Source organism: Delphinapterus leucas, chromosome 6, assembly GCF_059928025.1.
Source record: "Delphinapterus leucas isolate spDelLeu-1000000601 "Yukka" chromosome 6, BTC_Dleu_Yukka2, whole genome shotgun sequence".
Lineage (NCBI taxonomy): Eukaryota > Metazoa > Chordata > Mammalia > Artiodactyla > Monodontidae > Delphinapterus > Delphinapterus leucas.
Window position 1 is genome coordinate 13,483,816 of NC_143134.1, and position 14,100 is coordinate 13,497,915.

Here is a 14,100-nt window from a genome sequence, read left to right on the forward strand (position 1 = left end):
GTTGCACTGAACATTTATGCATAATATCCTTTCTGTAATTAGAGTTATGCCCCTAGAATACATCCCACTTCTGAAATTTTGTAGTCAGAAGGAGGGAATGTTTTTAAGGATTTTGATACATACAGCTTAGATGGTTCTACACAAAGGTCTACCAAAGTCACCCTGTTTGTACTTTTTTTTTTTTTTTTCGGTACGTGGGCCTCTCACTGCCGTGGCCTCTCCCGCTGCAGAGCACAGGCTCCGGACGCGCAGGCTCAGCGGTCATGGCTCACGGGCCCAGGTGCTCCACGGCATGTGGGATCTTCCCGGACCGGGGCACGAACCTGTGCCCCCTGCATCGGCAGGCGGACTCTCAACCACTGCGCCACCAGGGGAGCCCATGTTTGTACTTTTTTTTTTTTTTTCTCTCCTGAGGAGAGGGTGCGAGATCTTTGTGACCCTAAAAAGTTTAAGAACCACTGATGTATGTTTATAAAAAGAGATTTTATGTTTCTCAGGTTCATCACTGCCTTTTAGCTTTCTAGAAGGCTAGCAACACACATTGCCCAAAGTAGATGTGCAAGAAATTTGGTGAAAATAGGGTCTTGGTGAGACCTCCATGTGATTGAAACCGAGGCTCTGTTTCAGGAAAACAGGAGTAAGGTGACTCGGGCAGTGGAAATGCTGTAACTCTTTCTCAGTGTCAATTTGAAAACCTTATTGTATTGACTTCGTATTTGTCAGTGGCAGACAAATAGAAGATTTCTGAAAACCATTCTGTGTTTCTGTGAAATCAGAATAGGTCCTGTGTGCCACAGTGACCAGCTGACAATAATTTATATTTTTCTCTGTAGAAATAAAGTCACATGATGAGATGAGTATATATTCCATTTGCTTACAGCCTGATAGTCACCTAGGCTAGTGGGCCTCATCACAAGTTACTACTACTTTTTGAAGTATTAATTGGATTTCTAGAAGATTACTTCTATGAAAACAGCCCTGTCTGAACTATTTATTACTAATTCTAGTTAATAGCATTGTATTGGTTTGAAACTAAAGGAAATATTTTTTGTGTGGCCGTGCTGCACGGCCTGCGGGATCTTAGTTCCCCGACCAGGAACGGAACTCGCACCCTTAGCAGTGAAAGCCTGGAGTCCTGACCCCTGGACTGCTGGGGAAGTCTGGACATTTTTGCTGAAATGAATTTACTGAAATTGACAGTGATTCTAAGGGCTGTATTTTACTTTTTGCATTTCAAAAATCTTGATATTTATCAATTTATATAGTTAAAAGGTATGAAAAACTTGTGGCTGCCTCCCTCCCGGGAGAGAGTAAGGTGGTCCAGAACGTGGGCTCTGGCGTCAGAGACCCTGGGTCTGTGTCCCGCCCCTGCCACCCCCAGAGTGTGTGGCTTTCAGCAAGCCCCTCAGACCCTGTGCCTTGGTTTTCTCATCTGCAGAATGGGACAGTGGTGTTACCCAGCTCCGAGGGTGATGGCGAGGATGGCAGGAGACGGGCTTGTTACGTCACAGGGTCCTGCCCCCTCCTCACCCTGTGGTCATCTTTGTGGTCATCACCTTGGAAATCAGCTTTCAATAAAGCACTTGGGTGAGAAATTGGTTTACCACTGTGGGTTCTTTTTAATTCCTTTTTTCACTCTAAGCCTCTGGAGGCTCTGTGTGAACTTTGCTGCCTTGGGCTGTGCTTTGTCTGACACTTGGCTGCTGTCTTCCTCTCGTACCTGCTTTCCTTCATTCGTAGATACCAAGATAAATGTCTTGCTCACCTTCGAAGTACCAAGTAAAGGAAGGAAACTTCCTTCTTTTAACCTGAATGACTTAGGGCCATCAGAAGATTTTGGCAAATAAAACCAAAGTATCTGGGGAGACTTGACTGTCCCAAGTACCACGCAGATTAATTTGCCAGCATTCTTCCGTTCCGTTCGTCGCGAAGGGCTGTCAGACTTGGTGGCGCTCGCGTGTGACCGGCCGAGGCTGGCTGGGGTGTGTCAGAGCAGCGTCCCTGACGGACCGGCTTCTCCCCGTGGTGACGAGGTGCTTCCCCTTCCTCACCAGCAGCTGTGGCCCTGCTTCCCACAGAGCCAAGAAGTCGCTCAAATGGCTTGTGAGGTGTTCTAGAAAGATGCACTGAGTACCTACCGTCTGCACACAGACTCTCCCCTCCTCTCTCGACCTCTTGTCCTGCATAAGCCCTCCTTCGCAGGGAGCCTTCCCTAACTTCCCAGGCTGGACCAGCCCTCACATGGCACCTCACCTGTGTGATGACTTGATTGCCTGTCTCCCCCTGGACGGAGGGCTCCCCAGTAGCAGGGGTGCGTTTGCACCGCTGTGTCCCCGAGGCCAGGAGAGTAGGGGCTCAGCACGTACTCGACAGCCCGTCAGCCAGACGCTTCAGAGGAATGTGTAGGGCAGAACACGAGGACCACAGGGTAACCCTAGCACTGGGATGACGAAACAGTGGGCTCTCTGCATCTGCGCGTGGGGAGGAGATACCATGGGAGCCCTGAGGCCTCGGGACCCAGGCTCCTGGGCCTCGGCCGGTGTCACCGTGTGTCCTGAAGCCAGTGAGTGGGTCCTGCTGCAGAGCTGAGCCACCCCTCAGGCCTTGGGGTTCTCGTTAGTTTAACAACACGCCTAGTTTTGGGCCCTGTTGATGACTCCTTTCTTGAAATTCTCTCCTGCGTAGCTTTTCCCAGCATTTTATTTCTAAACTGGTTTCTTACTACTGTGAAAACATCTGGGCCCCTCTCCGCGTTCATCTGCTCCATCAGAGTCCTCGTTCCAGATTTCAGCTCTGCGCCGGCCTGCTCCCCGCAAGGCGCCCGCGCTCCACAGGATGCCGTCAGAACCTCTTGGCCTTTAAGAGGCACCGCCAGCATCTCTTCTCCTGCCACCTCCCCACTGGTCCTCTCCACTCCTTACACCAGGCCATTTGCATTCACTGAAGAGTCCCTGCGTTTTTTATGCGGTTGGTGCCTTTGCCTCGGTCTAGAAAGGCTGCCAGGCCCCACTCTTCCTCGCATCTCGCAATCCTTCCCACTGCTTCTGGGATGGGGAGTGTTTGCAAACCCAGGTCATGCCGCTTCCGGCTTCCCTTCCCCTGCGAAGAAGCCTGGGCCGCCTTCTAACACGTCAGAGAGCACCTGGCGTCTAGCAGACCTATAATAAATACTTGGATAACTAGAAGGACAGTTCTTTTACCTTTCTTTTTTTTTTTTTTTTTTTAGTTCTTTTACCTTTTAATGACGCATATAAATATTAACCTGAATGCCAAATACCGCTCATGATAAACTAGAGGATCCCTGGATAAGCATTCCCTCTTGAGACCAGGCCTGTTGTAGATGAAAAGTAAAAGGTCAGAAAGTTTATTACATGAATTACTCTGAGGGTATTTTTCTTTCTCACATAGTTACAATTCCTTGTCACCCCTCCCAAAATGGATTTCTTGTCCACAGGGTAGTAAATGTTACATGGTAGTAAATGTTACTCCACGCTTTAAAATGATACATCTGCCCTGAAAATCTTGAGGTATTTTCTTTCCTGAGGTGATTTTATTTTCATATTTGCAAGAGAAGATTATTTTATACCAATCACAGTGTATGTGTGGTAAAGCCCCACATTGCCGTGCTGTTTTATGAGCTGTTTTATATGCTTTTATGCTGTTTTTATGTTCGGGGCAAAGCAGGGAAGCCCTGGAGGAAAGGCTGTTTGATGCATTTCCCTCTGCAAAGTAGCAGCACTTCACGTGGGAGTGCTGTGTTCATTCTAGAACTTCTCCCCTGGAGAGGTAGTAGGACATTGCTTTCTCAGCTTTCAAAAGGGTTTTACAGTAGTTCTCTCTTGACACAGATACCACGTTTGACCTCGTTCTGCTCTCCCCTAGTAAAATGTTTTCCTTAACGTCCTAAGAATTATTGATGATCCTCTTGGTGACATAATTTCCAGGAAAGTTTTCAGGAAGATTTGGAAATCATTAGTGCTTTCACTGGGATCACCAGATGCGAAGGAGAATTGAGAGTTAAACTGTTTGGCGTTGACTGGTATTAGATTGTGAAGTGTATTGTTATATTGGAAACAAGAATCAAAGGATAGGATTAAATAAGCATGTGCCTGGATTTAAAAAAGAAAAAAGAAGTTTTAACAGCATGGTCCCCAGGGACGGATGTAGGGCTCGCTCTTTTAAAATATTTTAAAGGTGATCTGGAAAAGAGAGTGGAGCACGTGTCAGCTCTTCTAGTTAAGAAAGTGGAGTTGATTGGCCCAGGCTGAGAGAAGGTCCCAAAGTATGTGGGTGGGCAGGTGGGCAGAGGAGGGCCAGGCGGGGCCACATCTTCTGCCAGTTCAGCTCTCAGTGGGTCCTCCGGTCTCCACCTGAGAGAATGCTGCGATGGTTCCTGCAAAGGGTCTGTTCAGCAGGGTTAATTTCTTGCATCTTATCCTACTAAGCTGTTCGGCTTTTAAATGTGTATTACCACTCTCCATCATCACATACATAATATATATGCATACATAAATTATTCATGTGTTTAAAAATCTTCACAGATTTTAATTTACCATCTTTCTCTCTTTGCTTTACTTTCATCTTTTTCTCCTCACTCTTTCCCCAATACTTTTCTTATTTTTAGACAGGTCATTTTGTAGGATTAATGTGGTAGGATATTTGTTATGAAATGTTGACAATTTAAAAAAAAATTTAGAATGAAAATACCACTTAGGAACTTTCTTTTTAAAGTTCAGTAATTGCTTAGCTCCCAAACACAGAGAGTTACCCACTATATCCTTTTATGATTTCTAAGAGGTATTATAATCCACCTTTCATTACCTGTGGGAGATGGGGCTTTTAAGTGACATTGGTGTGCCTCGTTCTTACAGCCCTGTCTCGACATCTGTGCTGTTACCACTGAAATGATGGCAAATATAGCTTCCTCACCTTTTGAAATCTACTACAAAATGATTTATTGATTTTGGTTTTTTGTTTGTTTTGGCCGCGCCGTGCGGGATCTTAGTTCCCCAACCAGTGATCAAACCCATGCCCCCTGCATTGGGAGCACAGAGTCTTAACCACTGGACCACGTAGGAAGTCCCGATTTATTGATCAATTGTTTAGTACCTATGTTTGATTCTTAAAATTCAGTTCGAATCAGCTAGAGATTTAATACTAAATATTCACGATAATAAATATTGTTTTAAACCTGTAAAGTATATATATGACTCCGTTAATGAGCTAAGGCATGAAAAATAAAAGTTATCTGGATTTCGTCAAGGTGTTCACATTGCATGTTTCATAGACCTCTTGGTTAGTTGTCTATGATAATAACTTTGATCTGGGCCATTAAACAGTCTCAGAAATAAAAGTTTTGTTTTTTGTTTTTTTTTTCGGTGCGCGGACCTCTCACTGTTGTGGCCTCTCCCGCTGCGGAGCACAGGCTCCAGACGCGCAGGCTCAGCGGCCATGGCTCACGGGCCCAGCGGCTCCGCGGCATGTGGGATCTTCCCGGACCGGGGCACGAACCCGTGTCCCCTGCATCGGCAGGCGGACTCTCAACCGCTGCGCCACCAGGGAAGCCCGAAATAAAAGTTTTTTGTAAAAGGATAACCAGTTTGTTATTTTCCTATTTGTAGACATTAACCTATATTTTGGTCCTTTATCTGCCCATCTCTTCTTTTAATGTATTCCCTCTTGAGTACTATCTGGTCGTTTTCTGACCTGATTTAGAATCTCTAGCTTATTTCTGTTTTAAAAACAAGGACCAAATTTAGCAGGAGACCATTGGCAAGATAAATTGGACTAGAGGCTCAGACTAACACCAGCAGGTTTACTTTCTTGTGTTTAAATGAAGTACTCATTTTCCATGAAATAACAAATTTCACTTGCAGACATGATTTATTCAGATCTGAAGGAGAGAAACTAAAAAAAGGATTATTCAGATTTTAGATTTGTAGGGAAAGTAATGTTTTCAGTTACCTCATTTGGATTCTCAAAATGCTAACTTAAACCAGGTCCAGCAGTGGCATAAGGCAGTGGATTCAAAGCCAGTTTATATTCCAGCAGATAAATAGGTGATGTGACCCCCCCCAGCTACATGTTCCCCATTTGCTCAGTCCATGAAGAAGCACACATTGAGTACCTACTGTCTACACACAGATAACCGTCCTCCGAGAGCCCTCGTTTGACTGGGGAGAAACATGTGAACAGATCCTAAGGCAATTTGGGAAGAACAGTGTTAGAAATATTCGGGACCTGGGAGAATGGGGGCCCGGGGGGCGTTCAAACCTGCTGGCTTGAACAGCTGGTGCTTAATGATAATTTCACATTTACAAAATAGAACATTAGAGATTATAGTGTTAATGCAGAGAAGGATCTTGTGTGAAATCTCCCTTTTTCCAGTTGTAATTTGAATTTATATGTTGAAAATGGAAAGTTTTTATTACTAAGGAATTTGCAGTTTACCCTGATACCTTTTAAAAAATGCTGTGCATTGACATGGTTATTAAAAAGTAAATTTTATCATAATTTTAACCAATTTGATCACTTATTTTAGTTTGGTTAAACTAAGTTTTGTTTTAAAGTGTACCATATGCTTCTGAGGAAACATGATGGATTTTATTACCCACGCTTACTAATATCACTGTCAACCGCTTTTAAACTATACCTAATCACTGGAGTAATCTAGAGTTGAAAGAGATCAAACTTAAAAATTAGAATTTTTTAAATATTTCAGAAGTCTTTCTTTTTAGTATTGCTTCTCATCTGTGAAACAGTTGAAATAAATATATGTCCTATAACGAAATTCTTACTTGTCCATTAAGTTTGGGTTCTGGTGAGATAAAGGTAATATTTCTTGCCAGTTAAAGAGTGATGTTCCTAAACCCTGAATGAAGAGGTGCGCCCACAAACACAAGAAGAAAAGTGTACCCACATACAGTGTCCAATGGTATGAGTGACGTTAAATATTAGAAACGTACTGAAGTATTTACTTGAACCAGAGAAAACGATGGAAATTGGACACTGGCTAATTTATAACTTGGGCTACCGTCAGTGCATAATTATTATCCAAAGGTGGAACATAATGAAACTGACGTGGCAATGTTTTTATACATAGTGGTGGGGAGAAAGCTGCTTAACTCTTGTTTTGTTTCTTGGATAATGTTAAAGGCTGGAAGGGGTCAGTGTTTCCCACTCTCAGCATCCAGATTTCATCATTGACCTGGAGGAAAAGCCTTGAGTGGATTAGAAACAGCTGGGATGAAGTGCTTGCCTTTGCCTTCTTTTTAAAAAGGGAACTTGCAGCCTCCAGAGGGAGTGGACTAAAGGATGCTAGACAGCATCAACTGAGAGCTGGCTCCAGGCATCAGAAAATGTAGCTAATTTTAGATAACCTTCACGAGGCTGTCTTCAATAACTCACATAGTTGGTTGCCCCAAAATAGTTGATACTTTTCTACTGACTATGTAGTATTTTACATACAACCTGAAAGTTTCTCATTATGTAAGTCAGGCAGATCGCGAATTTATCTTCAGAAAATCATTGTGCCAGTGCAGATGGACACTTCTTTTAAGAATACCATGTGATACGCACAAAAATACAAATCTACAAATCTCGACCAGCCGCACAACTATGAAATGTGTCAGGAGGCTCTTTTATAATGGAAATCTCCCTTTATTAACATGATAAATGTTCAAAAATGTGATATAGCCACTTTTTAGGAGGACACCTATATTTTTAAATATTTATTTATTTATTATTATTTTTGGCTGCATGGGGTCTTAGTTACGACAGGCGGGGGGGTTGTCTTCGTTGCAGCATGCAGGATCTTTAATTGCAGCATGCGGGCTCTTCATTGAGGTGCGTGGGCTTCTTTCCAGTTGCGGCCTGCGGGTTCTCTCTCTGTAGTTGTGTCACGTGGGCTCCAGGGCACGTGAGCTCTTCGTTGCGGCACCACGCGGGCTCTCTAGTTTTGGTGCGCAGGCTCGGTATTTGTGGTGCGCGGGCTTAGTAGCCCTGTGGCATGTGGGATCTTAGTTCCCCGACCAGGGATCCAACCCACGTCCCCCTGCATTGGAAGGTGGATTCTTCACCGCTGGACCACCAGGAAGTCCAGAGGACACCTATTAACTTCAGTATTACAAACTACAGGACAGATCTATATTATATACTGCATATCATATACTGCTCATTTGACTAAGGAGGAGTGGCATTTAATTGACTCTGAACCTGGTAGGTGGTTAAAGTGCGGCACTGCCTTTCCCATTGGTGACTGGCTGCCAATGTCAGCAGCTCCAATGTGACAGGAGCTCCAGACAGTCCAGGGATGCACTGTCCCTAGAGTAAGTCTTGGTCCCCCTGGCTTACTGTGTAGTGGCCTGTGACTGGTGGTTACTTGCCCAGGTCTAGCCTGTGGTGTTAGGGCTGCTGACCTGAGTTCCTCTTGGTGGAGCGGTTACTGTGATGTCAGCTGTGCTGCCTTCTCCACGCTGTTCCCTTTTGGTTTATATCCTGGCCTGGTGCTTGGCATCCCTGCTGAGTCAGTCCATTTCTTAGGGCGGATAGTCATGCTGTCGGAATGCAATGCTTTTTCTCACTGATAAGCCAGACCCTCCTCCATTTCCAGTTCTGCCGTAACTGCTAACAGAGGCATTGCCATTGGTCTTCAAATGTACTTGAATAGGGTCCTTTTCCATAAGGGAGGACACCCTACGTATTCAAGGATTGGTGACTCCTCTGTTTCATCTTGAGTGTATCCATTTCAAGCCCTGATGAAGCAGACAGATTACTTGACACTGCCCTCCCCCCACCCATCATGCCCCAGAAGGGCCACCGACGCCCAGGGCAGTGCGGTCAACTCTCAGGCCTCTGAAAGGAGCCAGAGTGGATGGTCTTCCTGAGCACAGGATGTCAGCAGGGGCTGGGCCAGCTCAGAATCCAGCTGTAGTAACCAGAGAGAAACCGGGTGCTGAGGCTGGAGCACCCCACCCATGCCTACATCCTGCCACACGCTGGGGAGAGTCTGGGGACACCCCGCCCACAGGCTCACTCCGTTTCTTCTGAACTTCGTTGACTATTCTCATCCCTCCCTCCCTGCTGTCTTCTGCTCCTCCTAGGTGAGTGAGTGATTGAGTGCAGCTGGAGAAGGGATGCAGATCGGATTTTTCTAATTTATCAAGAGGGCTTTAAACTGTAGAATTAAATTTGACCTGTTATGTTGTAAACTCTGTGGCTCAGGCAGAATGACAGCCAAATCGCGAGCAGTTGTTAGTGGCGGCCACGTCCCAAAGCAAAGCTGATTTCTCAAGAGATCTGGTGGCTGCAGAAGCTCTTCATTATGAGCTTAGCTTTCTAGGCTCACCTCGAATTTCAGATCCAAGCCTGTGTTACTTTCCTTTGCTCTAAATTCCTTTGTATTCATATCATTTCTACCGAGGCATGACCATCTTGGAAAGATGTCATGCGTAAGGGTGATTCGGGGTCAAGGGGGAGCTTGGTGAATTGTAAGATGGAAAGTGAGTAGTCTGACCTGATTCCTGTTAACCCCGTATTTCCATCCGGTGATTAGTGATTCTGTTTTTCAGTACATTTCCACGTTTACAAACATACTGATCTTAGAAGATTATCTCCCGATTCTGTTTTCCATTTCCAATCATCAGTAGTGATCCATTGATTTTGACTGTTAAGGAAATCAGCTCATGCTTATGAAGGTATCTTAACAGCAGCAAATCACAAAGGCAACTGCTAACTCTCATTCCCTCCCCGGAAGAAGGAGCCTGTAGTTCTCCCTCTCCGGGGAGTTGAGTGCTGTACTACTTTACAGTCATCCTTTGAATCATATAACGTGACGATTTGACGTGATTATTCTTAATTGACTTGGGGTTAGGCAGACAATTCTCGTATTTGGTTTTGCCTTCAGATTTAATGACATGGAGGCTTTGAGAAGTGAGCAAATTCAATTTTTCTGGTGTCTGTTATACAGCGTTATTAAGAATACAGCACTGTGCACAGAATATAAAGTTAGGTCCTCCTCTCTTCAGAGAATATAAAGTATCGCTAGGAAGCTTCTGTCTGATCAAGCCCCTCTTTCCCTGTCCGTGTTCTCCCTTTCCCTCTCAGACTCTCTCTCGTAAGTCAGGCAGATATTGTAGGATTCGTGCATTTATTCAGTAAATACTTAGGATTGCGTGCATTGGGGTGCAGTGGTGCATCCCATGGACGTGGTCCCTCCCCTTCCACGGAACTTCCAGTCTAGTGCAGGGATTGGGGGCAAATCCATCCCCATTGGCCTGTCTTTGTAAACAAGGTTTTGTGGGAACACAGCTGTACCCATTCGGTTACGTACTGTCTGGCTGCTCTGGGCACTATAATGGCATCTTGAGTAACTGCGGCAGAGACCCTGAGGTCTAAAAAGCCTGGAGTGTTTCCTGCTCCTGCCCCAGGGGGTGAGGTGGAGAGATGAGTGCAGGCTGGAGCCGGAAAAGCTCTGGGAAGAGTGTCTGCTCTCCTGAGGGAAGAGGGCCGGCGTGGAGCCTGGAAGCAGGGGAAGGGACGTGTTCATACTTGAATTTCAGGGAAGTCACACCGGCTGCTGTGCAGAACGGTAATGACGAGAGACAGCGAGTGCACGCGTTGGAAGGAGAAGCACTAATGCCCGGGGTTCGGGCGCACGGGCTCTGCCCGGATGCACGTTCCAGCCTTGGCTTGTACTGATCCCGACATTAGGTCACTTCTCTGTTGGCTCTTCTGTCTGTGCAATGGGGGGTGGTAATCACAGAACCTAACTCTTGGCGTTGAATAGTTTAATATGCGTGAAGCACTTAGAACACAGTGTTTGCAGTCGTCACTGTTCTTCCTATTCTAGTCATCCTGTTAAGAGGGCAGAGTGGCCTTGGCAGTGTTGGCAAAAAATTAAGCTAAGAAAGAAACGGAAAAAATTTTTTGAGCCAAATTTGAGGATTATAACCCAGGAAGAGCATCTCAGAAAGCTCTGAGAACTGTTCTGCCTGTTAGGAGTCCAGGCACAGGTAAATAAGTTTTTTGAGACAGAGGGCGCTACATCCAATGCCGTATCATTGACAGTTTACATGATCCAGATCTAAGTGGCATCGTGGTGGGTCACATGAGCCCTTACAAGCTCAAGAGGGAATGTTGTCTTTTAAGCAGTTGTCTTGTTGATGCTGGGAGAATGTTGCTCTTGATGGCCGAGCAGGTATTTCTGCCGATGGGGGGTTGGGTTGATGTATAATGCAGACACACAGTGCACAGTGGGGGAGAGAGGAGGCCAAGGGGCAGAGAAGAACTTCTGTGTTGAAATTTTTCTTGTCTTGCCGTTAGAATACGAATCTTATTTCACGGCAGCGAGGGTACGGAGAAAGTGACCGGGCTCAGGAGCTACACAAGGCAGTAGGGTTGACAGGAGTCAGGGAGATAGGCTGTCAGAGCAAGTGGCTGGGGAGGCAACGTAGGACTGGTGTTTGATCGGTTGATTGGGCAGTGGCTCCCGTCCCCGAGGTGGGGAGGACAGTAATGGAAACGGGTGACATAAATGGGAAGTTCATTCTGGGGTCTTTTCAGTTTAGGTGCCAGGTTGATTCAAGCAGAAATGTTGAGGAAGCAGTTGACTGTGGGCCCAGAGATGAGAAGTGAGATGTGGGCTGAGGAAACGGGGGTAGGAAAGATCAAATGAACCTGCACCTCGCTCGGGAGAGGAGACGCCAGAGTGAGTAGGAGTGACAGGCAGGCCCCTAACAGATCTACAGAGAACACCAAGAAGCAAAGGTTAGGGGACTTCCGGGTGGTCCAGTGGTTAGGACTCTGAGCTCTCACTGCCGAGGGTCTGGGTTCGGTCCCTGGTCTGGAAACAAGATCGCACGAGCCTGGCGGCCCAAAAAGAGTCAAAGGTTAGACAAAGGGAAGATCAGAACAATTTTTGGAGGAAGATGAGCACGAAGTTCGAATCCATTAAACGTTCTCTTGTTGAGGTGGGGGAGTTTGAGAAACGTTTAAGTTTGCGAGTCTCACATCAGACCCTACGCACCTAAACCACAGCACGTCTCTCACAGTTCGGGTACCTGATTTCATGCACTCTCATGTTGCGCATTCTTCCAGTAAGCCGTTTTCCCCCAGTGGCATATTAGGCACTACAGAGGATGCTCTGTTGACCTTCGGCGACCTGTTCAGTGTACTTTTCTGTCCCTTTTCCCCTCCCCTCATTCTTTACCTACCCCGTTACTGGTTCACTGGAGCCTTGATGTGGAAAGTTGAAGTGGGGGGACCATGTCTTCCTTCTTTTTTGTGGGGTACTTTGTTCAACGTCAACAACTTGAGTCCAGTATCTGAGAGTTTTATAATGACCTCTCTATTTTAATTTGTTTATTACAACACTGCGGTTGTGTAGTATAATTTTGGAAAGAGCCAGGAGATAAGTGGAGAAAAGGACACTTTCCCATCACCGGAATCACCCCCCAGCTTCCGCGCCTACCTCTCTGTGACAGAGGCGTGCTTGGCTTCCTCTCCTCAGGATGGGTTAATTCCCACCAGAGCCCTCAGTGCTTCGGGACACGGATCTCAGGCAAGGCTGCTTCCTGCCTCCAGACTAGCCCTACTCTGACCCTTAGAGCTCACAGGTTAGGCTTCAGCTACATCCCTACTACTCGACTCAGGTGTGCGGTGGTCAGAAACCTGATCCAGAAGGCTTATCCACCTGTACCTGGACAGGCATCCCATTAGATGGTTAGGCGAAGTGCTGCATCTTATGTTGTTTCGTGCTACAGGAGGAAAATTGTGGAGAAACTTTGAAATGGACCAAAAAGATTATGGGGTGCATTACCTAACTCGGCTTTCTGTGTTATCTCACCCTTTCATTATCTCTGAGCTGTTTACCGTCCTGTAAATGATAGAAAACTGCTAGAAATGCACAGGCGTCTCGTCCGTTGAAATGGCAGTCACGTACTGTGGAATGCAGCCTGGATATTGACCAGTTTTACCAGTTTTGCCTCTATTTGTAAATTCTTTGCAGTATTCTTGATATTTACATATTTGTCTGTTCTTTGGATTCACCTTTGAACTGGTTGTAACGTCTTATGGTTCCTTTTAAAATTAATCGGTCAATTAAAATCTGTGTCCCACGTTCAGAAAAAAATTCTTGTCATACATACACATGTATGTTCATATCTGCATGTCATATCTCTAGGAAGATTCACAAGGAAGTGCTGGCTGTGAGCACCTCTGCGGAAGGGAAGGTAGGAAAACTTGCCTTTCACTGTATGCCCTTTGCGATCCTTTGAATTTTGTATCACATGCTTATAGTGTTACCTAAACAAAGAGATAAACTTGTTAAATTCCTTTTTGAACTCTCTCAAGTCAATCCTTAGCTAGCCGTTACCAAAACTTCATCATCGACTAAATTCACATTTGGATTAGCTGACTTTCCAAAGAGACCTTTGTCTCTAGATAAACTACTGGTAGACGGCAACCTGCATATCAGCATCACACCTGGAGCCTTACTTCTGTACTCTTTAAAGTTTTTAACTTCAGTTTTCAAGACAGCTCTAACACTGTAGAAACATGTCAGTGGGAGGGGAGTACTAATTCTTTCATGAATCTCTTAAGGAACCAGGGGATCTTGGCGTGAGGGGGGTGGCAGACCAGCCGGCCGTCTGCGGTTCTGGTTCTGACCTCTTCACCTCGCTCCAGCCCAGCTGCACACATTCTCTATCGGCCTCTGCTGGTTATAGCTGGAGGTGCTCCCTTTAAGCCAGAGGAGCGCAAGCCTGATGCATATTGAAATCACCTGGGGAGCTTTTAAAATTCTGATGCCCCAACCAATTAAATCACAGTGTCTGAGGGGTGGGACACAGACATCAGTATACTTAAAGCCACGGAGGTGATGCTGACGTTGAGACACAAGGCTCTGTGCATGGATTCAGGAAAAACTTCACATGTGACACCCCAGAAGCAAAAGCACTCAGGATTTCTTTTTTTTTTTTAATGTTTGTTTATTTATTTATTTATTTTTGGCTGCGTTGGGTCTTTGTTGCTGTGCGTGGGCTTTCTCTAGTTTCAGCGAGCGGGGGGCCGCTCTTTGTTGCCGTGCACAGGCTTCTCATTGCG

At 45.7% G+C, this 14,100-nt stretch overlaps 1 protein-coding gene across 9 annotated transcripts in view; it reads left to right on the forward strand.

The window, feature by feature from the left end:
* GALNT7 (polypeptide N-acetylgalactosaminyltransferase 7) overlaps positions 1-14,100 on the forward strand; it is a 115,899-nt gene that overhangs the window by 40,890 nt on the left and 60,909 nt on the right. The window contains exon 1 of one of the 9 annotated variants that reach the window (XM_089912711.1): positions 7,858-13,229. The exons of the other annotated variants lie outside the window; for them this stretch is intronic. Coding sequence (XP_089768837.1) covers positions 13,071-13,229 — 159 coding nt within the window. The 5' untranslated portion in view covers positions 7,858-13,070. Of the gene's footprint in view, positions 1-7,857; positions 13,230-14,100 lie in introns of those variants that run through there. 9 annotated transcript variants of the gene reach the window in all.